This window comes from Lissotriton vulgaris, chromosome 11 (assembly GCF_964263255.1).
Source record: "Lissotriton vulgaris chromosome 11, aLisVul1.2, whole genome shotgun sequence".
NCBI lineage: Eukaryota > Metazoa > Chordata > Amphibia > Caudata > Salamandridae > Lissotriton > Lissotriton vulgaris.
Genome location: NC_141699.1, coordinates 634,738,421 through 634,763,761, shown reverse-complemented (window position 1 = coordinate 634,763,761; position 25,341 = coordinate 634,738,421). Strand labels below are relative to the sequence as shown.

The 25,341-nt window shown below is 46.5% G+C and overlaps 1 protein-coding gene across 1 annotated transcript in view; it reads right to left on the bottom strand.

Annotated features, from left to right (window-relative positions):
- Positions 1-25,341, bottom strand: part of LOC147683270 (E3 ubiquitin-protein ligase DDB_G0292642-like) — a 110,286-nt gene that overhangs the window by 30,952 nt on the left and 53,993 nt on the right. Inside the window, exon 3 of the mRNA XM_086943730.1 lies at positions 13,352-13,519. Coding sequence (XP_086799856.1) covers positions 13,352-13,519 — 168 coding nt within the window. The remainder of the gene's footprint in view (positions 1-13,351; positions 13,520-25,341) is intronic.

The window sequence follows — 25,341 nt, the reverse complement described above, 5'->3', positions numbered from 1 at the left end:
GGATGGAATATCGAGGCCCCAGTGGAGCGCAAGGCCTAAACGCCCCCCTCCACTCCCTTTTGACAATCAGGTCTGCAGGTGCACAACGGGGGATGCACAGGTGGACATTACGGGGCTGCTACACTGGTTGAAGATGGGAGAGACCCCTTGGGCTGGAACGGGTGCCCCTAGCGGAGTGCTGGCCCCACTGAGGACTTGCTGCCGGGGATACGGCCCTGTTGAGGAGGTGACACAGAGAATTGAGAGCCTCAGCCTCGCCTAACACACTGAGGCCCGGCTCCACGCCAAAGAGACCGCAGGGCCTTACCGGACATTGCCGTGATATGGGACCCTGCTAGCCATTTGAGGTAACAGATGGCGGGGTCAGCAACAGCTCTGCGCTACCAATCAACCCTGACACTCACTGGAGGCCGGTCCTTGGAAACCCGACAGGCCGCCGGTGGCACTGCTTTTCCACCAGCCTGGCAGTGGAGACTACCGGGGCCAGACTCTGATAGTGGACTACATCCCCGGTTTGAACGACCCGACAATGTCGAGTGGCAAAGGATCCAAAGTGTTACCCCAAAATAAACTCAAAAAATGTGCATGGAACAGGGCAGGTGACGAGCAAGCCAAAGAGCAGATAGAAACTCAAGATAAAAGAAGCAGCCCTGATCCCCAATCAGACCTCACGCTTCATGACATCATGGAAGCCATCTCAGGAGTGCATGCCTCCATGGAAACCCGAATTGATTCTGTGAACGCTGAAGTGTCCCTACTCCAGATGCCAAAGTCAAAGACCTGGGGACACAATGGCTGTATTACAGACGGACATGTCCCAGCTTCAAAAACAATTCAGCAAACTGCAAGACCAGCAAGCTGTGATGGCAAAACAACTGGATGACTATGAAGGAAGGGCACGGAGAAACATTTGCATCTTAGGGGTGCCGGAATGTGCGGAGGGGCGTGCGGCGGACCTCTACGTTGAAGATCTGATCACAAAACATCTGCAGCCTAAAAGGCTTTCCAGCTATTCCTCAATTGAAAGAGGGGCTGCCCTAAGCCGGGGTCCCACCCACGTCCGCTCATTGGCAGTGTCATTAATTTCGTGGACCGAGACATAATCTTGCAGACGGCAAGAGCTAATCCTCCGCTCAAAATAGACAATAGTGTGGTCACATTCTTCCCGGATTTCACAGCGAAGGTCCAGGCTCAACTGTGTTGTTTTTTGGCTGTGAAAAAAGAACTCAGAGTTCATGAAGTGAAGTATGCCATTCTGTTGCCGGCGAAGCTGCGGGTGGAATCGGAGGGGAAGACGTGGTTCTTCTCCACACCGGAAGACACCTGGGACTGGATGGAAGGTTGGAGCAGAGTGGGGGGTCCACGTAGGGGGTTCGGAACGGTGGACCCCGACCGCACAACTCCACTCAGGGGACGGAGCAGGAAGAAGGCCTATCCCAGGCTGAAAAGGGAGAGAGGACACGCAGTGGAGCGGACTGATCCCCAGACAGAGAAGGACATGTACTGTTTGCAGATAAGTGACCAGTGGGGGTTGGAGAACTCGGGGAGACTTCGGAACACTTAACCTAATTGTGGTGTTTACACAGAACAGATGATAGATTTACACTGTCTGCCTTGACTTACTAATATACCAGGGGTTGAGAAGGGACAGAGATGTGGCAGAAGGGCAGGCCTCCGACACTAAACTGAGTAACACGATCATTCCTGTCAATGCAAGGGAGTGAGAGCTGCCAGCCAACACCCATGAGTACTTGGGGGGGGGGGGGGGGGGGGGGGGGAAGAGGAAGAGGCACTCTGCCTAGTTGGGGAGTGGGTAGTTCTAAATCCACTGGCAGAGGGGCTGGGAGGGGGGAGGGAGGACAGTTTGGCGTGGGTGGTTTAGTGAGTTTTGATTGTTTGTGTTTACAAGTCACAGGTCAATTAATGTCGTATTTCACATTTACCATAGAGAGTCACATTAAAGGAGAGGTAGCCGTAATCTCGGTAGCTATAGAAGTGCACTTCTGTTTTGGCAAGTATATGCGTGGGAGGAATCGCCTACACGCAGCAGGTATCATGCCCCGGAGGGCCATGGAGTACTTAGGTACGAGTGTACTGATATCTGATGATGGTGGTTAATATGGGTACGTCACTTTCAGTGATAACATGGACTGTGAATGGAATGGGGGACAAAATCAAGAGGGGTATAGTGCAGCAATATTTAACCCGTTGCATGCTTCTGTCGGCCAACGGCCGTCGAGCGCACTACCTCCGTAGTGCTGTGCATGTCCGTTGGCCGAAGCGGCCCGCCCACTTGATTAAACCACCGCCGCAGTTAAGCGGTTAAAATGACAGGCCCCCGATCTGGTGCTACTGCAGGAGACACATAGGGTGGGGAATATATACAAAGCCCTTACACGATGGGGATATAAACTACTAGTACACGCTGACTTCACTTCTGGATCCCGTGGCACAGGTATTCTGGTTAAAAAGAACGTGGCACTTACATTGACGCGCACATGGGCAGATCCACCAGGCAGGTTTGCAGTAGAACTTCCTCCTGGCACTAGGTAAAGAAGCACTGGTGGACTTGGGGTAGATACTGGCTGACCTCCCCATGGGCACACGGATAATGGGAGGGGACTTTAACATGACTATGGACGATCGATCGTAGGGCTAGATATCTACCCCGGCCGGTGTCCCGACCGCACACACATATGGAAGAGTTCGCCAACGCCATGGGTCTCGCTGATGTGTGGTATACACAACAGCATGACGGAGTTCAGTATACCTACTATTCTAACGTACACAAAAGTTCCTCCTGCATTGATTATTTCCTAACACATTCGGGGTCCATCAGACAATTTCGTAACCCGTATGCACTGCCGAGAGGCATCTCAGACCACTCCCCAGTGATAGTGGAACTCACACATTTTGAGCGCCAGGCGCTCATTATGTCTCAGCCCCTGGTTTCTGACGATCCCTAATATCAAAGAGGAGCTACTTGAACAAACCAATAACTACTTTAAAGAAAATGTAGGATCAGTGGATTCAGCACAGATATTGTGGGAAGCCTTTAAAGTGGTGGTGAAAGGTCAAGCCCTTAAGGTAGGGTATACCAAAAAAAGGCAACAACACCTGGTCCACGTGGAGGGCGAACTCCAACAACTAGCAGAAAAAATGTTCATTCCTCCTCGGATAAAGTCAGGCACCGCCTGATGCTTAAGCAAGAGGAATATAAGGTCCTGGTCAGGGAACGGATACAGGCCAAAACTCTTCCACACTGCACATAAATTGTACGAATTGGGAGACAGAGCAGGTAAACTATTAGCATGGTTGGAGAAGAGGGAACAAGGTGAGCGATGGGTGCCCCAATTGACTCTTAGGGATGGGTCGCATATCACACACCCAAAAGACATTGCAGATGCATTCACGGACCACCTGGAACAAATTTACACCCCATACACGACGGAGCACTCCTGCCAACTCCTCGCGGATAGTGACATACCGACACTATCTGATAGGGATAGGGAAGCATTAGACGAGGATCTAATAGATCTTGAAATCCAACAGGCCATGAGTAAAATTCAATTGGGAAAGGCAATGGGGCCCAACAGGATCCCCATAGAATTCCTAAAATTGGTGGCCACCCAGGTGGCGCCTCATCTGCGGGCCATGTTCGACGTGCGCTTTGAGAAGGGACTCCCACCGGAGAACTAGCGACTAGCATCTATTGTCGTGATCCGAAAGCCGGGGAAACCTGCTGACAATTGCAGCTCCTACCTCCAATCTCTCTGATTAACACAGATGCAAAGATCCTAGCGAAAGCACTAGCCTTGTGCCTAGTCAAGGTCACATCATTGCTAGTCCACCCGGATCAATCTGGCTTTATGCCAGGGAGAAATACAGCACTCAACATCAAACAACGCCACAATGTGCTAGCGCGCTGAGAGTTTATCAAAGAAGACGCAGTGGTCCTATCCCTGGATGTCTCAATGGTGTTCAATTCTATTGAATTACCATATTTATTCGAAGTTTTGAGGCGTGTGGGCTTTGGTCCAAAATTTATGGGCTTGGTGAGATTATTGTATACAGATATTCGGGGGCAGGCTCGAGTAAATAACTATAATTCCCAAATTTTCCCACTGAAAAGGGGCACTAGACAGGGCTGCCCTCTCTCCCCCTTAATCTTCACTTTGATGCTGGAGCCGCTTGCCTTCTGCGTCAGACGTGATGTCATGGTGAGAGGACTGAAGTGGGCGGAGGGGCACGACGATCTAATATCGCTATATGCCGATGACGTTTTACTCTATCTCGCCTCCCCCTATAGATCCCTCCATGGGGTATTAAATATATTCACAAACTTTGGGAAATACTCCGGCTATGCCATAAATTGGAGCAAATCGATACTGTTCGGCTCCCCACGGGCTGCATGGTGGAGGCCACCATGGAAGGCTTCTGTTATTTGGGGTTTTTTATAACCTCAGACCCCCAACTCTTTTATGATTGCAATCTTGCTGCCCCCCTAGCTCGGCTACGTGCTGATGTTAAACACTGGCGATCGCTGCCCCTGTCCCTGGTAGGTTGAGCGGCTCTTTTCAAGATGCTGGCTCTTCCTCTATTCCTGTATATCCTTCAAAACTGACCTCACAGGGTCCCAGACGAATACTTCTCAGGGGTGGAGAGTGAAATACGGACGCTACTAGGGGATGGTGGGTCCCCTTGTGCAGCCATGAATAAGCTGACCGAGGGGTGGTATGATGGAGCCCTCCCAGACATTCAACTTTATTATTGGGCATCGCAGCTTATGGCAGTGAATCACTGGATTTACCGATCCCCGGTGGACCCAGCTTACATGCTGGACAAGTACCAAATGGGAAGAGCGGGATACCTGGAGGCATTGTACTCTAAAGCTCGGAAAGTACAGCATTTTGGTCCCACAGCCCACACAGTGGCAATATGGCACCGGGCAAACTCTCGTCTAGGCTGGGCAAAGATCCTCCATAAAGCTACATCACTGTGGTTTACCCAAAGACTAGGACTTTTGGGGTACCATCCCGGGTTCGATAAATGGGACATCATTGGAATCTCTACTATAGGGGACTTGGTGAAAAAGGGTGCAGTTCTCAAATTCAGAGACTTACAAAAGACATATGACTTGGCCCAAGGGGAGGTGTTTAGATACCTACAAATCAGACACGCCCTCACCACTCCCCTCCCTGACATGACAGACATTCCAGATTCATCCCCCCTGGAGGACAGGCTTCTTGACGCACCGTTGGTCACTAAGGCTATATTGCTAATATACAAGAAACTATGCAACAATTTACCCGACACATTCCATAAACTTCGAGAAAGGTGGCAGGTAGACTTAGGGCCCATTGACGACCAAGACTGGCAGGCGGCACTGATGTCCCCCCGGGAGGCAGCCATAACCCTTTGTTACCGACATATTCAACTCAAAATTTTACATAGATCTTATTTGACCAGAATGACCCTAGCAAAGATAGGCTCCAGGACGAGTCCACTCTGCCTTTGGGGCTGCCAGCAGGATGTGAATTTTTATCACAGGATATGGGACTACCCGGGGGTGAGACATTTAAGGGAGGGGGCCACGGGTCACATTCTGGAAGCCCTGGGGAAGGAACTCACCCTTACACCTAGGCTGGGACTCCTAAATATGTGGGAACAGACTGACCTAACAGACATAGAACAACAATTCACAACACTGGGCTATACTCTAGTTAAACTGGAGATAGCGAGGAGGTGGGGGGTGGCGGAAAGCCCTTCACTCAGAGTGTGGGTCAGAGAATACGACAAATGCATCATAACAGAAAAAGAGGTGTTCAAAGCGAGAGGGTGTCCTAAGAAATGGGACAAAAATTGGGGCAAGTGGACCACCTATCAAGGTGACCTATATGTTTCCCCATCAATAGAAATGGAACTGCAACGCACTGAGAAGCGACGCTTGAATGCACCCTGATTGTATTTGATGCCTTTCCCTGATGACGTCTATGTACTATGGAATATGCCAAATTGTCGTTCATATCGGTATGTGATTTATAATCAAAACCAATAAAAACCTTTATGAATAAAAAACCATAAATAAAAGGCATTGTCATTTACAATGTCAATAGCTCAAACTCGCGTAAATGCGAGACCAATTGCATTGTAAATGCTTGTTTACTACTGAGAGACCTACTTCTCTCCTAGGATAGCATTGGGAATTCCTTAAAACACTCTTAAGCTGTAATTAATTGGAAAGGGGTAGAAATTCATGTTTCATATATTTGGAATAGTAGTGATAAATCATCTTTAGTGGTAAAGTTCGATTTGACATTACAATTTTAGAAATTCCACATTTTAGGAAAGTGGACATTTCTCTGCTCTTAACTTTGCTCTGCGTGCCTGTCTCCAATATACTTCTGGGCTGGGTGACAGCTACAATGTACACATTCCCTCTAGACAACCACAAACATAGAAAGGGCTGTGTATGACCGGAGACTCATCTGGATTCATCTGCATTCGAATAGCCTTCCTGGGCAGGAACGAGGAGAGGTGGCTCACACTTACATCGGAATAGGACGTGCCCTGTCCTCATACAAAGGACTATTTACCCCCTACAGATATCATGGCAGAAAGGACTGGATTAAAAGGGATCCTTGTGCACTTCAGAGAGTTCCTTTGTAATCATCCCCTAAATCAAAGGCACTTTTGTATATAAGTACCAGAGCTCTGGACCTACCAAATCAGTACACTACTGGACCTGGGAAGAACACTGCTGGAGTAAGGACTGCTGTGCTGTAAGGATTGCCACTTTGCCTTGACTGACTTTTCCACTGTATTGCTTCTCAGCTTTGCTAAGCTGCTCTGCTGACTGTTGATCTCAGCTCTGATGAGGACAAGGTTTGTACCCATCTCTCTTGAACCCAGATGGACTCCAGGGTCTAACTGGTTTGCCTCCTGTTTTCTGAAGTCTCGGGGACACAAAAGACTTCCTGCCATTCTGCTGGTAATGCTGGACTCTGCCATCTGTGATTCTGGAACAATGTCACTTCCACGAAGGGTCAGCGTGAGCAAGTTTGTCTCTTTACACAGCAGCATCACAGCTTCCAAACTAGAGGCCCCAGCCCGTCTTTGATTCTCGACAGCTCTTCGTGCCCCGTGGACCGCTGTCAGTGACGCTCACCGTGCTTCTGGTCAACTTCTCTCCAGCGAACGGGAATTTTGGCACCATTCTTGAGAAGGTAAAACTTCAGCGGGACTTATTTGAAACTATATCCGACCCACACTCCATTGTGGTCGACTTGACTTTTTGAATTTGACTAGGTTCCAGCGCGACCAGATAACCCAATTGGTGCTATTGATTTCTAAGCACTGTTTTTGCATTTATTCTTTACAAATTCATATCTTGATTTCTAATTATTGGATTTTGGCCTTGTTTTACTCAGATAAATATTCTCAATTTTTCTAAACTTGTGTGGAGACTTTGTGTTATATTCATTGTGTTGATGTGCGTGTGTAATGTCCAAATACTTTACACATTGCCTCTTAAGTTAAGCCTGCCTGTTCTGTGCCAAGCTTCCAGAGGGTGAGGACAGGTTAATTTAAAGTGTGTATCTGACTTACCCTGACTAGAGCGTTGGTCCCTACTTGGACAGGGTTCATACATAGCAATATTACATCTTGATGTAAAGCCACAATACAGTCCAGAATTTAAGCTTTTTATTGGAAAAGTTCAGACCACTAACTTTAAGGAAAATAAGATAAGGGCTCAATTCACAAAGGTAATCTGAGATGTAAGTCTAACTTTACGACTTTTGGTATTCACAGAGGTCATTTACAAGTCGTATCTTTACATCTGTAGTTGGGCCAGAATCTCCGGCACGGGCCGGAATCTCCGCACCCAGGCTGGAAATCTCTGGCCGGATTCTCCACATCCTGGCCGGATTCTCTGGCTCGGGACAGATGAAATGTAATCAATGGGCCGGAATGCAATTTTTACAAAAAGAACATTAGGAACTTGAGATAAATGTTAGAGGAGGCCATGAAAATCAGTTTGGGCAGGGAAAAGGGTGTGGTCAGACACTACGTGACATCCCAGAAAAGTTTGCTCCTTTGCATCATGGTACATGCAGTCCACAATTCGCGCTCCCCAGTCCACAATTGGCGCTTCCCAGGGAGTGCAAATTGTGCACTGCATGTACCATGATCCAAAGCAGCAACCTTTTCTGGGATGTGATGTAACGTCTGGTCACACCATTTCGTTGACCAAACTGATTTTCATGACCTCCTCTACCATTTATCTCACAAGTTTTACATCCTCTACCTCCTTCCCTTGAGAGCCTTAACTACTCGTCCTCGCCCCCCAAAGTGAGCCAGGTGTACAGGAGTAGTACATTGGAATGCAGTAGTAATAGAGGCAAGGAAACGCCACTAATAAATGACAGCACATGCTCACACCAAGGATACTGGCCAGTAATAACTGACTGCCCAGAGGAAAGGCCTTACAGGAAAACATGCCCTATATATTTAAATTCATATTAAAATGTTCTGATGTGTGGCTTGTCAAACAGGGCACCATTGGTGCCCATAGATATTTTGACACCATTACAAGATACAAATTCAAATTGTCAACCCTTTTTGATTTCAGAGGCTACTGTCTGTCAGACTCGAAAAAGCAGTCTTACATAAGTTATAATTGGTTATTTGGGCCAGCTGTCACTTTTTCATAAATGAATATATTTATATAGTAGTATATTAGTGAGTTTCATTTGATCCTCAGGTAGTTCCGGTAGTCCACTGCAAATGCTTACAGGTTGATAAGCTAATGTGGTCAAATATGTAGGGAAAAAAGAAGCATGGCTACGATTGCAAAAGCGTGAGGCAATTAACCTAAGATCTAGGTAATTAAAGGAGCAGGTAAGAGACGAAGGGAATAAATCAAAATGAATTGGTACATTCATCATCAAGCGCGTATATCAGTAGAACCTTTCAAAAGCAGCTAATAATGAAAGCAATATTATTATTTTTTTCGACAAGAACGGTGTAAAATGCCTTTATCATTAGCGAAACTGGAATATCATACAAATTAGTGAAGCAAGGTTACAAATTCTAAAAACAGTGATTAAGGCCTTTGATAAAACAACATTGAAAATCCTACTTCCTATCCTACTCTTATGGAATATGGGCTAGATGTATGAAAGGAAATTGCATTTCTTAACCGACCGAATCCCACATTTCGGTCCGTTAAGAAATGCAATACTGCTTTTCAATATGTACAAAGGCCTAAACATTGTCGCAAAATGCGATTTCTACCCATTAGAAATTGCATTTTGCGATTCCCTTAATAGGAAATCGCAAATAGGAATTTCCTATTTACGATTTCCAAAGCATATGTACAAAGCATTTCCTGAATGCGAAATGGGCATGTAGGAAATGCTATTTTTAAAGTGCCATGTAGCGCACACATGCCCCTAGGGCATTTGTGCACTTTACTTGTGTGCCATTTTTTTGGGGATGCATCAAGGGGGCTTTATGCCCATAGGCACCTTGGTTTTGCATTTCCTAATTTGCGATTTCTTATTAGGAAATAGCTAATTTGGAAACACAAAACCATTTGTATCTATTAGGCCCATAGGAACAAATAATTTTGTATTTCCTAAATAGCAATTTCCTAATAGTGATTCATACACTGTAGGAATCGCTATTAGGAAATCTCAATTTTTTGTTCATTTCATTTTTGATTTCCTAAATAGCGATTTCTTAGCATTTGCTATTTAGGGAGTGCAAACTGGAATCAATCAATCATAGCATTTGTAAAGCACACTACATACCCGTGAGGGTCTCAAGGCGCTAGTGGGGGTGCTGCTACTGTTCGAAGAGCCAGGTCTTGAGGAGTCTTCTGAGGGTTAGAAGGTCTTCTGTCAGCCAAAGGCAGATGGGGAGGGTGTTCCACGTCTTGGTGGCGAGGTGGGAGAATGATCTGCCGCCGGAGGTCATTCTTTGGATGTGGGGGACGGTGACGAGGGTGTGGTCTGCGGAGCGGAGCTGGTGGGCGGGGTATAGAGGCTGAGTCGTCTGTTGAGGTACGCTGGTCCAGTGTCATGGAGTGCCTTGTGTGCGTGGGTGAGGAGCTTGAAGGTTATCCTCTTGTTGATGGGGAGCCAGTGCAGGTCTTTCAGGTGGGGTGCGGCGGGGAATGTCGAGGATCAGGCGTGCTGAGGCGTTCTGGATGCGTTGGAAGTCGTTTCAGGAGTTTGGCCGTGGCTCCTGCGTAGAGTGCATTGCTGTAATCCAGTCTGCTGCTGACGAGGGCCTGGGTGGCCGTCCTTCTAGTTTCGGTGGGGATCCACTTGAAGATCCTGCGAAGCATGCGGAGGGTGTTGAAGCAGGAGGAGATGGCGTTAACCTGCTTTGTCATGGAGTGTGTGGAGTCAAGGATGACCCCTAGGTTTCGTGCGTGGTTGGTGGGTGTAGAGGGTGTTCCTAGTGCTGTTGGCCACCATGAGTCTTCCCAGGCCAAGGGGGTGGAGCCGAGGATGAGGACCTCCATCTTGTCCGAGTTCAGCTTCAGTCGGCTGTTCCTCATCCAGTCGACGATGGCCTTCATTTCTTCGTGGAGGTTGGTTTTGGCTGTGTGGGGGTCCTTGGTGAGCGAGAGAATCAGCTGGGTGTCGTCGGCGTAGGAGATGATGTTTAGGTCATGCTGTCGGGCGACATGGGCGAATGGTGCCATGTAGACATTGAACAATGTTGGGCTGAGAGATGAGCCTTGGGGTACGCCGCAGATGATCTGAGTGGCTTCGGAGCGGAAGGGGGGGGGGGGAGGCGGACGCTCTGGGTTCTCCCGGAGAGGAAGGAGGTGGTCCAGTCCAGGGCCTTCTCTTGGATTCCGGCGTTGTGGAGGCGTGCTCTTAGTGTGCAGTGGCAGACTGTGTCGAAAGCGTCCAACAGGTCCAGAAGGATGAGGGCCGCGGTTTCTCCGTTGTCGAGCATGTTCCTGATGTCGTCGGTGGCGGCGATGAGGGCAGTTTCGGTGCTGTGGTTGCTGCGTAAACCGGACTGGGATGGGTCCTGGATGTTGTTCTCTTCGAGGAAGCTGGTCAGTTGTATGTTGACTGATTTTTTGATGACCTTCGCCGGGAACGGGAGCAGGGAGATGGGTCGGACGTTCTTGAGGTCCTTGAGGTCCGCCTTGGGTTTCTTTAATAAGGCGTTGATCTCTGCGTGCTTCCAGCTCTCCGGGAAGGTCGCTGTCTCGAAGGAGATGTTGATGGTTTTCCGGCGTTGTGGTGCGTTGGTGCTACTGGCTTTGTTGTAGATGTGGTGTGGGCAGGGGTCTTCTCGGGATCCGGAGTGGACGATGTTCATGATCTTGATGTGTTGTTGTCGTTGATGTTGGTCCAGGCGCGCAGGCGGTGGTGGTCGTGGGAGCAAGGGTGTGGGCTGTTGCCGGGGTGGTGACGGCGTCAACGGTGTCGTGGATGTCTGTGATCTTGCGATGGAAGAAGGTGGCCAGCGAGTCGCACAGGTCTTGTGTCATGTGTCTGGCCCTATATACCTTGCTATCCAGAGTTTCTCATCACAGCATATTTATGGGCCAGCAATCGTTACTATAGTTCTCTGTCTGAAACCACCAGTCAAGGTGGTCTAGGGTAGTTACATCAATTAATGGCTCCCACACACAGAAAGAAAACCGCCTACACATCAGAGAAAATGATTGCTTTTAAGTACAAAAACAAAAATGCCAGGAGGGGCCATAACAACGTGGCATCGACATCCCACAGCCTACAATGGAGCAGTCAGGCTGGCTGCTCAGGTCGAAATCAGAGATCCCCCTCCAGGGGAAATAGGGGCAGATAGTCCTCTGATATGAGGAGGAGGGTACCACCTATTCTGATGTGGCGGTCCAGTGGACTCTGCGTCAAGAGCTAAATGAGGCCATATGTAACTTAGGGATAGGTGTACGAAGCAATTTTGTGGCCTCAAACTGCCCGATTTGTAGAATCGGGTGGTTTGAAATTCAAAAATGTTTTTGGGGATGTACAAAGCCCAAATTGAGATTTGGTGAATAGTTGGCGAATCGAAATTTGAGTTTTGCTATTCGGTATTTGGAGGGGGGGTGTTGAGGGCGTCCCTTCCTAATACTGAACTGAAATGGTATGAATGAATGTTTTGCAAACGAAATGCGGTTGCAAAACATTCACAATTTGCCACCATTTGTAAATTGGTGGTAACCTATTGGTAAATGGAAAGAGGTTCCCCAAGTGACCCTTTCCCCTTTGAGAATGGGTGACAAAGTATTTTTAAGCACAGGCAGTAGTCCCAAGGACTTCAGAGTTTCATTTTTTTCTTTTTAAATGCATCCTATTTTCCTTTAAGGAAAATGGGCTGCGAGTAAAAAAACAAAAATTGCTTTATTTAAAAGCAATCACAGACATGGTGGTCTGCTGATCCCAGGAGGCCACCATATCTGTGAATCACTGTGATTCCTAATGGGTCGTGAATTGCAACCTACCTCATTAATATTCATGAGGTAGGTCTATATGTGACCCACTACGAATCACTAAATTAAACCTAGTGTATTTCATACATTAGGAATAGTGATTTCCTAATTGTAATTTGTAAAGATTGGTATAAGGAAATCGCTATTCTTAATCTTCGTACATCTAGCCTTAGTCCAGTAGCTTTTAATATGATTTGGCATTGTCTCGATCTACCATAAGTGGAAACACCTTAGAACTCATGACAATTCCTAAATTCAGTATGGCACCAACCAAAAATTATTTTTATCGTGAGTAAAATCTTATCAACCCTTGTATATGCTCCTTTTTGTGACGTTTAAAGCAGGAATTCATTACATTGTATTTCAATGGGACAAAATGACGGCGGCTTGCCACCAACAAATATCCAACAGCTGTACTTCTTGTAACCTTCTATCTCACTCGTCCTAAATCAAAACCACACCATTTAACAAAAATGTTATGCATTTCACTCCAAAACCTAACAATTTTAATCCATTAACAAAAAAAAATGAATTATTATCCTGAGTAGAGTAGGCCCGAGGTGAAACGGACCTTGACTTCGCCTTGGACCATCTGACTCCATCTCAGTTAAGAACTACCTGGGTGTACCCTCCCAATAAATAATATTACTTAAACATATTCTAAGCAGAGCAGTATACATTTACCTTTCCAGACCTGCTCTACAAGGTGGAACAATGGCCACAATCACATGCACTTTCCACAGCATATTCAATTCATTATCTTTGGCAGTAGCTAAACTCTGTGTTGCCCTCCTACAAGTAAGAATTTGGTGAGGTTTTACCCTCCAAAACAAATAGCAATCGATCTCTACAATCACGACTCACCTCTTTATATTCACAATACTGCTTGGCAGCAATGGGCGCTATTTTCTTCTCAAACATAGCCTGCTCTTCATCTGTCAGCAGAGCATGTCTCCTAATCTCCACATATGACCATTCTTTGTCACATCTTTTACCTTCAACGTCAGCAGGACAGAGAAACTTAATCTTACCCTACAAATCAGGAAAAATAGAACAATATTATTATTACAATTTGGTGTCACCTTAAAGCTCGGATTCATCCTAAGAACAGGCTTAATGAGTTGTGAACCTCACATGATATATAACATTGTACGGTATGTGCTTGTATTTATCCATTGCGTACCAACATCTGAGTTAGAGATTATGGGGAATTACAGCTCTCACTTGGCACTGCACCACACCAACAAAAGGATATCACTGTTTACATCCTAAATTTAGATCACCTTAGGTATTTCTAGTAGGCTGCAGTAATGTTGAACATGTGGATACCTCCAATGTATGTCCTTCAACAGGGTCATACACTGAAGGTACCCCAGGATCTTAAAAGTCAGAACTTCTCCTATAGACTTTGAACGAGAGAATGGATGCATGATGCAATAATAAATGCCATTTTAACGAAAGGCTTTACAACACAAGCATTTTAGCGAAAATGCATTTACAACGAAAGGCTTTTCCAACAATTTTTTTTACATCAAATATGCCTTTACAATAAAGGCTTTTGCTACAAAATTGTATGTACTTAACAAGTATAAATCCTTGATATCCTAAATGCTTTCTGTGAATACCGAAAGTCCTAAAGTTAGAATTTTTCTCAGTTTAGGAGTAGTAAAGTTAGGACTCCTAACTGTAGGACTCCTAAATGCCTTCTGTGAATATTGAAAATCTTAAAGTTCGGATTTTTCTCAGTTTAGGAGTCCTAAAGTTAGGACTCCTAACTTTACTACTCCTAAACTGAGAAAAATTCTAATTTTACGACTTTCGGTATTCACAGAAGGCATTTAGGAGTCCTAAAGTTAGGACTACTAATTTCTGTGAATACCGAAATGAGTAAGTGCCTTCTGTGAATACCGAAATGGTAGTAAGTTTAGGATTTTGTCTTATGTTAGTTCTGTGAATCGGGCCCTATGTACGTACGGGTGGAAAAAAAAAGGTGCATTTACTTATTTGCGAGGGTAACTTAGATATACTTGGAGTTGATCGTCCAAAATCTCACAGCTATCTCTCCATTTCTATTGAATGGAGTGATTAAGTCCATAGGTACATACACATATGGCTTTGCAAGCTCATAACTCTGGACCAAAGAACATATTTCCTCAGATAGCTCTTTCCCTTTATACTGTATGTTAGTCACCAACACAAAGTCATCTCTGACATCATACTGGGAGTCAGTGGTCACAGAAAGGCTTGTTAGCCCCTTGGCTCAAGTTACAGAGTAGGGAAAACTGCATTAGACAGAACGTTGTGCCTTATTACAATTGCCTCTGGCAAAAGAGAGAGTGGCTGGGAAGTCTCTTAGGACTTGTATTTAGGAGCGGACAGGAAAGAGAAATCCACAATCTCGGATTCCTCTACATGTGGCTGTTGTTACCTTTGAAGGACATTTGTGTTTAGTGAAAGGTAGTGTGAGGCAAAGGATTGTGATGATTTGCAGAGACAAGCAAGACCCTGAAATCAAACACTTTGCATGAATTTGGACTGCACTTTAGTAGGGCCAGGCTGCATTTGGCACACTTTCTTAACAATGGATTACATTAGTTTATTCTGGACAGAACCAGGTCGTTGTTAAGGTAAAGTGGTGAATGCAGGGCATTTTTGTTTTTCATAAGATGTCCGCCTTCACTATATTTTAACCATATAAATCAACCAAGTTATATGACATTGGAATCTGGCACTAGGAATATCCCATTGACTACCAGATGACCACCCGTTTGAGGGTCCCCAAGCCCTCCACGGTCCCTGCCGGCTCCCCGCATCCTGCGGGAGCCGATATTGCTTTTCTGTATGGGGAGCAGCTAACATGCTGCTCCCCATACAGAAAAGCAATCGGCTTTGATTTTTGAAAGAGAGATCTGGTTTCCTGCTCTCTCTTTCAAAAATCAAAGCAGTTTGCTGTGGTAGTGTGGGAACCGCGAGGCTCCCGCCCTACCACAGCAAACAGCAGTGTCCCAGGGGTGGGCACCCCGGGACACTGCAGGAGCCGGCCCTGGGGAGTGGCGGTCCCTAGGGCCATCGAGGGCTCCAGGAGGGGGGCCGCGCGGCACCCCACTCAACATCAACAAAGCCCCAGGGGTGGCGGTCCCCGGGGCTGGGGGGTCCGTCACGGACCCCCCTATTTTACATACAAGTGCCCCGAGGAGGTGGCGGTCCCCGGGGCGTGTGGGGGGGGAGTGGAGGGGGGGGGGGGTTTGAGCCCCCCACAGGTTTTTTATTTTTATTTAAAAAACGAAGCCCCAGGGGGTGCCGGTCCCCGGGGGTGCGGGGGGGCCGTGAGCCTCCCACATACCTACGGTGGCGATCCCCAGGGCTCAGGGGGCCTTAGAGACCCCCCATCACTAACATTAAAGCCCTGGGGGGTGGCGGTCCCCGGGGCTCGGGAGGCCTTGGAGGCCCCCCTCACTAATAACAAAGCCCCGGGGGTGGCGGTCCCCGAGGCTGCGGGGGGGGGCTCTATGACTCCCCACAATCACAATTACTTTGCCCCGGGGGGTGGCGGTCCCCGGGGCAGTGTGGAGGGGATTGGGACCCTCCCCACACTTTTTAAATAATTTTCCCCCCGGGATTTGGTGCCCCCGGGGGCTAATTTATAAATAAGCAGACCAGGGTTTTTTTTTTTTTGCAGAGTTCGCATACCGTACGCGAACCCCGCGATTTAAAAAACAAAATAATAAATTTGAGGGGCCTTGTGGGACCCCCTGAGCAGGCCTAGGGGGGTCAGGGTATTTCTACCCTGCCTCCTTTTTTTCCCACGTTTTTTTCTCTGCTTTCTTGTGCCTCAGTTCTACCGAGGCACAAGATGGCTGCCAACACTTCCTGGTTTGGAGTGTTGACAGCCAAGTAGTATTCAGCTCGTGCTCGGGAAGATACAGAGTACAGTAAGCTTACAGTAAGCTTACGGTAAGCTCATATAGATATACTTATGATTTTACTTATGATTTTCTCAGGAACTACTGAATGGATTTACACCATTGAACACAAAGCTTCATCTGCGAACCGAACTCTACCTTTTTGCCAAATTTGGTGTAATTCCGTTCAGCTGTTCGGGCTGTAGCCCTAGCTAGAGGTCCTATGGAAAATACGTTTTGGGACCCCTCTTTTTTCTTGGCCCCCGCTTCACGAATCGCCACCAAACTTTCAGGGGAGAAGCGGAGCAGGCCATTTTCTTAGAGAAATTCACGATGATTCGTCCACTGGCGCCAAAGTTATTCCAAATAGAATATTGTGAATTTCCTATGGAAACTAGGTTTTAACTATAACTACCTACTGGCGGTATATATATATATATATATATATATATATATATATATATATATATATATATATATATATATACGCTGAGACACTCTTTTCCGAGTATTTTTAACGTTTTCTTTAGAATTATCAGTGCTTACGGTCACCGGCATAATGAGCCTACGATTCTTGGTCTCGGGCTGTTTGCTCACAAACTCCAGACATTAATGCAACCGCAGAGAGGCATTATGGGACTTGCAGTTTAGTTGGGAATTAGAGCGTTCACCAGTGTTCATGCCGATAATATACATTATGTATTGTATTGTTTAGCCCCGGGATACACTGCCTCTTGCGCTGTAGAGTAAAGTTCTTTCCATAATGTAGCATGCCATAACTCTGAGCCCATAATTCAAATCACAGGTCGATTACCGGTAAACCAATCTGTATTAGAGTAAACATCACGGGGTCAAAGAGATCTCAGCTCAATGCGAAGTTGATTTGAACAGCACGATTTTAATACAAATTAATGCATTTACATGTCTTGTTTTATACATTGAGGGCTTTATTTTTCTGAGAGATTGGCGCTGTTAAAATCTGTAACAAGCTGGCAATTCATTCTTCCCATATGCACGTTCAGACCTGCCTTACGTTTATCCCTGAATCAGTGCAGGCTGAGAAAGCATTATGCTGAGATATGCTTAGTTGCACTTTGCAAGTTATTACCAACATAAATTTCAATAACATATGATAATTTGTACCAGCTGCACTATTCAGTTATTTTGTCAGGGAAATGTTTAAATAACATAACAGGGCTGTCCCAGTGCATGACCTAAAATGTAATAGTATTTTCGTTATGTATGTGTGTGCCTTTAGTGGGAAGGGCTATATATACTTACGTGTATTTGGCGCCAATCAGATTGACAAAGGCTTATGCGAAGTCGAAACGCGTCTCTCCTGATGCGGGGTCGAGGGAGACCCGAGAAAATAAAAAGGCCATATTCCTGCAGCTTTGAGTGCGTGCCGCCTTCTTTGTTGAAGCAGGATTGTATCTTTGCTATTCCAAGATAATGACCTAGACGCGTTTCGGCGGCAGACAGCATTGTTCACTACATCAGGTATCTCTGAATTATGCTGCTTATAAGTATATGAGTGAAGCACAAAGATTTGGTTGTCACAGCAATCGTCTGTGGTTAAAAGACATAGAAGAATTGGTTTGTCCACCATGATAGTGCAAAAATGAAAAAACTGGAAACATATTGACTTGTTGTTATAGCTGCAATTGCTAACATCACAACAGTTTTACCATGCAAAAGAAACAGACTGTGACAATTGTTTAACAACCAATATAAAGCGCTTCATATATACAGTTGGTTAGGATTATTATTTGCAGGAACCAATTCTTGTTGGAGAAGACATAGAAGAGTTACAGCCGCATGTGAGCAGGAACCGCTTTGTAAATAGAGTAATATACCCTATGAGTTTGTGCCTGTGTATGCTAGCGCTTAATACGCTCACGGGGTGATGTGTATGTAGCGAGTTCCTATTTGTTTGTCAAGCAGGATGACTAAGTGAGAGAAGTGTGGCTCAATGATTAGAGCGGCAGACCCTGATGCAGAGGTCTAGCCCGGGACCAGGGTTCAATTCCCCGCCTCGGCGGGTCTTGGGCTCAAAATTCCACGGACCTGATAATTCTCGCCTCGGTGCCTATTCCAATCATGGAGTCCCACTCTGCAACTCTGGGCAATAGCTTGCTTAATCTCCACAACGGCCCCCACAACACTAAGGATGCCTGGCCTCCACCTTGGGGGTGCCCAGGAGTGGATGCCTCACAGGGAAAGCCAGGATGGGTTCCACAGCGGTATTCGTACAAGCGCCTTGAGACCCTTACGGGTGAGTAGTGCGCTATACAAGTATCAATTTACATTTACTAATGTAAGCACCATCTCACTAATCACTGTTTAATAACAGGCAAGTACACAAATGTGGTATTCGTAGGCATCAGACAAGTAGTAAGGCCCAAGTGGGCAGTGATTTAACTTCATTATCTCCTTTACAGTGCATATGAATAGCTGCATAGTCCTTGTCTAACTATAAACTGAACATCTGTGTTTTGCAAAAATTATATAAAAGTGCCAACTAAAAATTATCAATGAAAATTGCTACATGTGAGAACCCAACGCTACGGACTGGGTTCAGGTGCAGGACAAGCGGATAGAGTATTAGAGGTGTACATTAAGTGCCTCATCTGCGTTCATCCCGTTAGGGATTTTACAATCCAGTAGGATTATATACCGTGATTCCAATCTTCTGAGTGACAGCTGTCTGTTCCCTTCTATGATGTTTCTGGGCATACTGTCAATCACAAAGAAAGAAAGTTCTTCGGTTTTTCCGCCATGGCATGTGTTTATGTGTTTCGCTACCAGATATGCTGGGTGGCCTGTAGATGTTGTAATATCTGTATGTGTTCAGGGTGTATAGTACTTCCCACATACAGTTTGTCACATGTGCATCGGAGAACGTACACTACGAAGTCTGTTTTGCATGTGTAGCTTCCTCAGATTTCAAAGGGAGTTTGCCTCAGTGGTAAAGGGACAGTTCCGGTGTTTACTCTGTGTTTACATGCTTTACACTTAAAGCATTTGTGAAACCCTCTCTGTGGCTTGAGCTAGCCGGCTCCTTTATCTATCGATTGTGCATTGCAGACTAGCTCCTGGCGCATCTATTTTGCTCTTCTGAATGTTATTTGTGGCAGGTTTGTACATGTGGGGCCTATTATTGGGTCGCTACACACTAGTTGCCAATGTCTGTGCTATATTTTACGCAGGTTATTATGGTAAACATTGAAACCGGTAATAAGTCTTGGTGCTGTATTTATGTCTTGTTTTGTCCCGGGGTTGTTATTTTTGTTGGGGGAAAACAGGAAATCCTCCCTCTTGATGTTTGCACATTTCTGCTTAGCTATGGTCAATGTTCTAGTGTTGTAACCCCTACATATGAGTCTCTTGAAGAGACCATTTGTAGATTCTCTCAAACTCTCCTGTGTACTGCGATTTCGCTTCATCCTGAGGCATTCTGCATATGGTATGTTCTCCTTAAGGTTAGTGGGGTAGAAGCTACTGGCGTGGAGGATTGAATTGCCTGATTTGGGCTTTCTATACGTCCTAGATTGGATTTTGTTGTTTTCCACATACAGTTCAAGATCTAGGAATATGATGGACTCTTTACTGGTGGTACACGTGAAGGTTAAATTAAGGCAATTGCTGTTAATTTCTGTAGCAAACTTAGCACTTTCTTCGGTGCTTGCCACAGAATAAAGATGTAGTCGATGTACCTGGTGTATAACATCACATTTTCAGACATAGATGCATTTTGAGGCTTCATGAGTACTTGCTCCTCCCACCAGCCCATATGCAAATTAGCATAGCTGGGGGCGAAGCAAGTACCCATGGAGTGTTTGTTTGTCAAAGAGTCTGTCAAAGATAAATTTGTTGTTGTCCAAACACCATTCTGCCATTTGTAGTAGCATCATTGTGTGTTGGTGGTCCTATCGGTCTCTTCCCTAGATAGTACTTTAGTGCATTCAAGCCATCCCTGTGTCTAATACTTGTATACAGAGTATGTACATACAATGTCATAAATACAAAGTTGTTATTTCAGGCACTGTCCTAGATTTTTGACAAAAAGTCCCCACTGTCTCTGATATATGCAGGTAGTTCTCGGACAAGTGGTTGGGGAAAGAAGTCTATAAATATGCTAGTGTTCTCAAACAGGCCCCCAATCGTGGAGATGATAGGTCTTCCTGGGGGGCAAAGGGCATCTTTATGTATCTTGGGTATAAGATATAGTTGGGGTGTTTTTGGATACTCATTTTTCAGAAAGTCCAGTTCTTGTTTGGAAATGAGCCCCACTCCTCTCCATTTATACAATGCTTTGTGGAATTTTTCTTTCACTCCCATTATACCTGTAGCACTGGTACAGCTGTAGCATTCTCTGTCCTGAAGCTGTGTCGCTGCTTCCTGGTTGTACATCTCTAGGGGCCATCGGACTACATTTCCCCCTTTGTCAGACCATTGTACTACAATGTCTGATCGTTGTTTGATTTTTTGGACCAAGTTGTTGTATTGCGTCCTTTTGGTTATGGTTTGCTTTGATAAAATCTCTACTACTCATTTTAGACAGTCCCTTAAGGTCTTTGATTACTTTGTCAGCAAAAATGCCTATTTCGTCTTTGGGCATCATGGGGTTAAAAACAGATTTAGGTCTAAATGGCATACGTATATTTTCGTATATGTCTAGTTCCGATCTTAGTGCCACTTCCATTGGAGATATTTAACTCAGTAGATAATCACAGTCCATTTCTGCCAGGTATTTAAGTAAGCTTATGTCCGCCACACAGAGAATACAAGTGTTCATAGTTCCTGTCTCATTCTCGTATTCCTTATTACATTGAAGAAATGTTTTCGCAGTTTGAGCTTGAGTATAAATTGGTACATATCTACCCTAGTCTGTGTATAGTCAAAATTGGTATTTATACAATATGTCAATCCTAACGATAAAATCCTTTTCTCTTCTGAGTTCAGATCCATAGTGGATAGATTAATTACACTGTTGGCAATGTCTGTTTTTTCTGTTATCTCCGTCTGTTCCTTCTATAGGTAGTTTTTGCAGTTCTTTGTGCTGTGCTTTCCCCATCTTCTGTCCTTCCTTCTCCTCTTTGACTCTGCATTTTGTTTTTTGGTTGATCCTGGCATGCCGGTAGTGGTTGCAGGCTCAGTATGTGGTCCAACCATAAAAAAACAAACTCTTGTACTGGTGTCAGAGCAGTGCGATTCAGATTGCCACTTAATGCGCCCTCTGCGTCTGATTCCACTTCTGAGCTTATTTCTGATTCACTTTGCTCCGCTGGTCTTATTGGGTTCACTGCTGTGGAAGATAGTTGATGGCGGCAGAAGTTTTCAAGTTTCTTGGAAAATTTATAAATTCTCCCATTGAGGTAATCGTTTCTATCCCTTTGGAATTTTATGGCCTTCCTGTCTTTGATTGTTTGTTCATACTTTGCCACTCTTATTTGTATGTCCACCTGACAATGTCTTGTTTGTCCATTTTCTCTAGCTCTTTCCAGATTAGGTCTATTCTGGCCAGAATCTTTTCCTGGTCACTCGTAGCAAATTTTATCAGTATTTGTAACATATTCCTGGATGACTGTGCACTACTGTCTGCCCACTCTTGTAGCATTGCAGGGTCTGGGTTCTCGTACGTTGGTGCCACGAGAATCCTCAGTCCCCTAGGGATGCATCCCACGTCTAAATATCTTTTTAATGATTTGCATTCCCACCATTTCGATACTTCGTTTTTCCGCAGTTTCTCTAGCTCATGTGTAAGTTTTTTAAGGTCATTGCCCGCCGGTTCTGTATGTAATTCATTACTTGTGGAGGATGTGGACGCGCTTGTATCTGCAACGCAGAATATATATAAAGCCGCATCTTCCCACTCCTTTACCCAGTCCTCGGCCATCAATGGAATTTTGGGGGCTGAGAAAAAGGGGGGTCCCAAAACGTGTTTTCCCCATGTTATTTTCCATAGGACGATTAGACACGGCTACAGCCCGAACGGCTGAACGGAATGACATGAAAGTTGGCAAAATGGTAGAGTCTGTTTCGCAGATCGCCCTTTTGTTTAAATGGTGTAAATCCCTTCAGTAGTTGTTGAAAAATAAAGTTTAAAAAAATGTATCTATCTATAGGCAGGCACCGTGCGCGCACCTACGTGTGCGTGAGCTGAATTCTGATTTGCTGTCAGCCCTGTGTCAACATTCCAATCGGACGATATCAGGAAGTGTTGGCCACCATTTTTTGTCAGAGGCAGAGGCTAAAAGTGGAAAGCGTGAAAAGGGGGCAGGGTAAAGACTTTCTGACCTCCTAGGTGTTTTCAGGGGGTCTCTGAGGGATTTTTAAATCGCGAGGTGCGCGCATGGTGCTCGCACACTATAGCACCCATTTAGTGTAGTTTCAGAAGAGAGTATTGTATTGTAAGGGGTGCTTATAGAGCGCACTGACACCATGGGTTTCCTGGCGCTGGTTGGAAGCAGAGGGGGCAGAGGGACTTAACTAGATTGGGGGAAGAGCCAGGTTTTTAAGGATTTACGGAAAAGAATCAAAGAATTAGAAGTTTTAAGAGGAAGAGGAAAAGAGTTCCAAAGCTTGGGGGCCAGGTAAGCAAATCTCCGGCCTCCAGATCTGCAGAGCTTGAAAGAGGGGACGGTCAAGAAGTGAAGATGAGAGGATCTCAGGTTCCGGGATGGGCAGTAAGGCTTGATAAGAGATTTCAGGAAGGCGGGACACGGTCCAGCTAACGACTTGAAAATGAGGCAGCCGATCTTAAAGGCCGCCCTTGAGGTGACAGGGAGCCAGTGCAGTTTGGCAAGGAGTGGCCTGGCGGATTGCCACTTCGAAATCCCAAGGGCCAATCTCGCCGCTTTAATTTTGAACAGCTTGCAGTCTAGCCAAAGATGTTTTAGGCAGACCGTGATAGATCGCGTTCGAAAAATCTAAGCGGGAGAGGACGAGGGCCATGATGACATGCAGGAGGGCATCAGATGTGAGGAGGTAAGCCACTTTCCTGATCCTGCGCAGCTGGTAAATGCAGGAAGAGACCACCGTCCCCACCTGCAGCCCAAGGGATAGACCGGAGTCAATTGTGACCCCCAGACTCTTCACCGAGGCCACGGGGTGGGAGAGGGGCCAAGTTCCACCGGCCAGAAGTGTGGCCCCCAGAAGGTGGCACTCCGACCGGGAAGGAGGAGCTCCGTCTTACCGGGGTTCAATTTTAACTGGTTTTGGCCCATCCACTGGAGAATATGGGACATGACTGCCTGAAAGTTAGGAATAGCAGAAGGGGAGTTGAGAGAAAAGATGAGTTGCAGGTCGTCCGCGTAGTTGAAAACGGTGACGTCCCACTGCCTCAGAGAAAAAAGGAGGGGTCGAAGATAGAGATTGAAGAGAAGAGGGGATAAGGAGGAACCCTGGGGGACCCCACAGGGCGAATGCTCCCTAGGAGCCCTGAAAGTGCCCAGGCTAAGGGTCTGAGACCTCCCGGTCAGGAAGGATTTGACCCAGGCCAGCGCCAGGCCTTGGATGCCAGCCTGCTCGACACGGTGGAGAAGGATGTTATGATCCACGGTGCCGATATTCTACATCGGGCGCAGCGGGCACGCCGTCAGCGCGCCGAAGTCGCGCCTAAGTCCAGCCCGTCTGCGCCCGTCCGCGGCCGGACAGGCCCAGGGGCTAGGGATGCTGCCACTCTTATTCAACTAGTCAGGTCCGCCACCCATAGGGGTGGCCATATCCTTGATCACATTTGGACCCATGGGGTCAAGTCCTCTTGCCCACTAATAACACCATGTGTGTGGTCCGATCATTTTCTGATCGACACCACAATCTCGGCGGTTGGCCAGATCAGGATCCCCCTGCGGGAGGATGGCACTGCCCTTAAGTGGAAGGCTGCAGATTCCCCCAAATTGCTGTCCCACCTGTCCCAAACCCGTCCCTTGTTTCCCAATGACACTGGTACCAATGACCTTTATGGGCTTGTGGCTGACTGGCTCACGACAGCCAGCAACATCTTTGCTCCCCTCCCTGTGAGGGGGCGCCATTTTATGGGCTGAGGTCGTGAGGGGCCGAGCGCTGCACCGCTCGCCTGCTCAGCGTCCTCACCCAAGATGGCGGCCAAACAGCGCGACCCGGCGGGAATTGATCTCCTGCGAGGGCGGCTGTTAAAGATGAGAGTAGTTACGCTCGGCGCGCGATGGTGGCAACCTGTATAACAAAAAGGTTAGTCATATGCAAGAAACAGTTGAAATGTTTTTAAAAGTAGATTAAATTGTGCGCTAAGGGCGCGGAGAGCAGCGCGAGTCAAGCGCGAGTCAGGCGAGTGGCTAGGTCCCACTGGCCGGCTCGTAGCATACAACCAGTCATGAGAGGCAGCACAATGGTTTTTATGGGTTGAGGTCGTGAGGGGCCGAGCGCTGCACCGCTCGCCTGCTCAGCGTCCTCACCCAAGATGGCGTCCAAACAGCGCGACCCGGCGGGAATTGATCTCCTGCGAGGGCGGCTGTTAAAGATGAGAGTAGTTACGCTCACGCGCGATGGTGGCAACCTGTATAACAAAAAGGTTAGTCATATGCAAGAAACAGTTAAAATGTTTTTAAAAGTAGATTAAATTGTGCGCTAAGGGCGCGGAGAGCAGCGCGAGCAGCGCGAGTCAAGCGCAAGTCAGGCGAGTGGCTAGGTCCCACTGGCCGGCTCGTAGCATCCAACCAGTCATGAGAGGCAGCACAATGGTTTTTATGGGCTGAGGTCGTGAGGGGCCGAGCGCTGCACCGCTCGCCTGCTCAGCGTCCTCACCCAAGGTGACGGCCAAACCGCACGACCCGGCGGGAATTGATCTCCCGCGAGGGCGGCTGTTAAAGATGAGAGTAGTTACGCTCGGCGCGCGATGGTGGCAACCTGTATAACAAAAAGGTTAGTCATATGCAAGAAACAGTTAAAATGTTTTTAAAAGTAGATTAA